General features: G+C 38.8%; 1 protein-coding gene across 1 annotated transcript in view; it reads right to left on the minus strand.

Moving 5' to 3' along the window:
* NFXL1 (nuclear transcription factor, X-box binding like 1) overlaps positions 1–1,747 on the minus strand; it is a 106,801-nt gene that overhangs the window by 52,693 nt on the left and 52,361 nt on the right. The window contains exon 17 of the mRNA XM_019525858.1: positions 662–828. Coding sequence (XP_019381403.1) covers positions 662–828 — 167 coding nt within the window. The remainder of the gene's footprint in view (positions 1–661; positions 829–1,747) is intronic.

Raw genomic sequence — 1,747 nt, forward strand, 5'->3', positions numbered from 1 at the left:
GGAGCAACCAAAGGAAATTCATCAGCCAGCAGTCACAAATGAATAGGCAGGTAAAGGCACTGCTTCCCCATTCATGCTGCATGGAAGACAGAACATGTCAGAACATGTTGAAGTCTAATAGAAGTAGACCATCTCATACTGGAAGGCTGTGACTCGAGAGTGATCATACCTATGATCGTAGTAAATGAAATCTTTCACGTTTTCCAAGAAAAAAAGTCAATGTCTTAAAAATGGAAAAAGTTCAAAAAGGAGGATTTTTCACAAGTTTATTTTTGTATATAGCATAAGGAACTTATTACAGAATTTTAGTTTTAAAAAGGTCTTTATCAATCCTGGTATTTTTGTATAAACACATGTATCCTAAAACTTTGCAAGACAATAAAATCCATGTGTGTCAAACATTACAAAAATTCAACCATAGAAATCATGTCCTTAACACACAATGAGAGCCTGAATACCGGTATATTAAACTGTGACAGTGAATCAGATTTGAAAGTACTGAAACTAAAGTGATATTTGTAATGCTGCTTTTTTTAAAAGGACCTCTTACTGATTATGTAGCCTTCAAATGAAGTTAAAAGAAAAAATACATTACAAATGCTTCCTGCAAGCAAGCAGCAATACCTGTTTTCAGAACTGATTCCAAGCGTTATCTACTTACATGCACTCAATATACAGGTTTAAGAGTTTGCAGTGACACTTTATTTTCAGCATTTGGATACATGGTGGACATTCCCCAGGATGACATGGCAAGATGCATCGGTGAGGACAGCCAGGTGGTCGTGGTTTGCTACACTCCTCTTCACACTGCAGACATTCTGGACCTGCCTAAAACAACAACAATTTTCACTAAGCAGTAGATGTCTGCTGATTGGACAACACTGGTTGACTCCCATATTTAGAAAAAGAAACTTGAGAATAAGACAGAGCACACGAGCAAGACAATTTGCTTTTCTTCAGCCGGTTAGCCCCTCAGAAAAATAAATATTAAACTATGCTTTAAAGAAAAGAATTGAAGGAATGCCATCAGTGGGAGGTCAAAGACAGTCCTATATCCCCTCCAAAACAAAAAAAAGTCCACTTCAATGTTAACACTCTGGATAACTGCCACTCAGCTTACTAATTCATTCCATATGAAGAACTACTTTAAATTTCCCTGGTTAAAAAGTTAAAAGTAATAAGTCAGGGGGTGGCATAATTTAGGTTACAACTATAAAATTTAACTTCCATTCTCCAACAATAAAAAGATTATCATGACATAACACTCTGAAATACAATACATTTATTTTCTACAAAAGCTTCAAATACACGCATAACCACCTGCTGTAGTTTCAGTTCTGTATCCATACACTGATTTGCATAACAGCCTGGTAAATACTGACTTAGTGCTACATTTTAAAAGATACTGGGTGCATCTACATGAGACACTACTGCAAAGTGTTATTAGGCTACTGCGTAGTTAGTGTGCCAGGCAAAACCCATGCTATTAAGCAACAGCAAATTAATGAACGTGTAGACGTACCCACTGGGCGTCTATACATGTACTGGATCCAGGAGCAGTTCACTTGTGAGTAAAGTGCTTGTGAGTAAATGCTCCTGGGCAGGAGTCCACAAGTCCAGAGAAGCAGGAGCAGATTTTCTGCTAATGGCAACAAACTGCTTCCGCTTCCTGGGGCTCTGTAATGGGGGTGCTAGCCCAGGGGTTGGCAGGGAGCACTGAGCCAGGAGACAGCTGTCTCCTGGCCAG

Source organism: Gavialis gangeticus, unplaced genomic scaffold (assembly GCF_001723915.1).
Source record: "Gavialis gangeticus isolate Ggan-Ray unplaced genomic scaffold, GavGan_comp1, whole genome shotgun sequence".
NCBI classification, from domain to species: domain Eukaryota; kingdom Metazoa; phylum Chordata; order Crocodylia; family Gavialidae; genus Gavialis; species Gavialis gangeticus.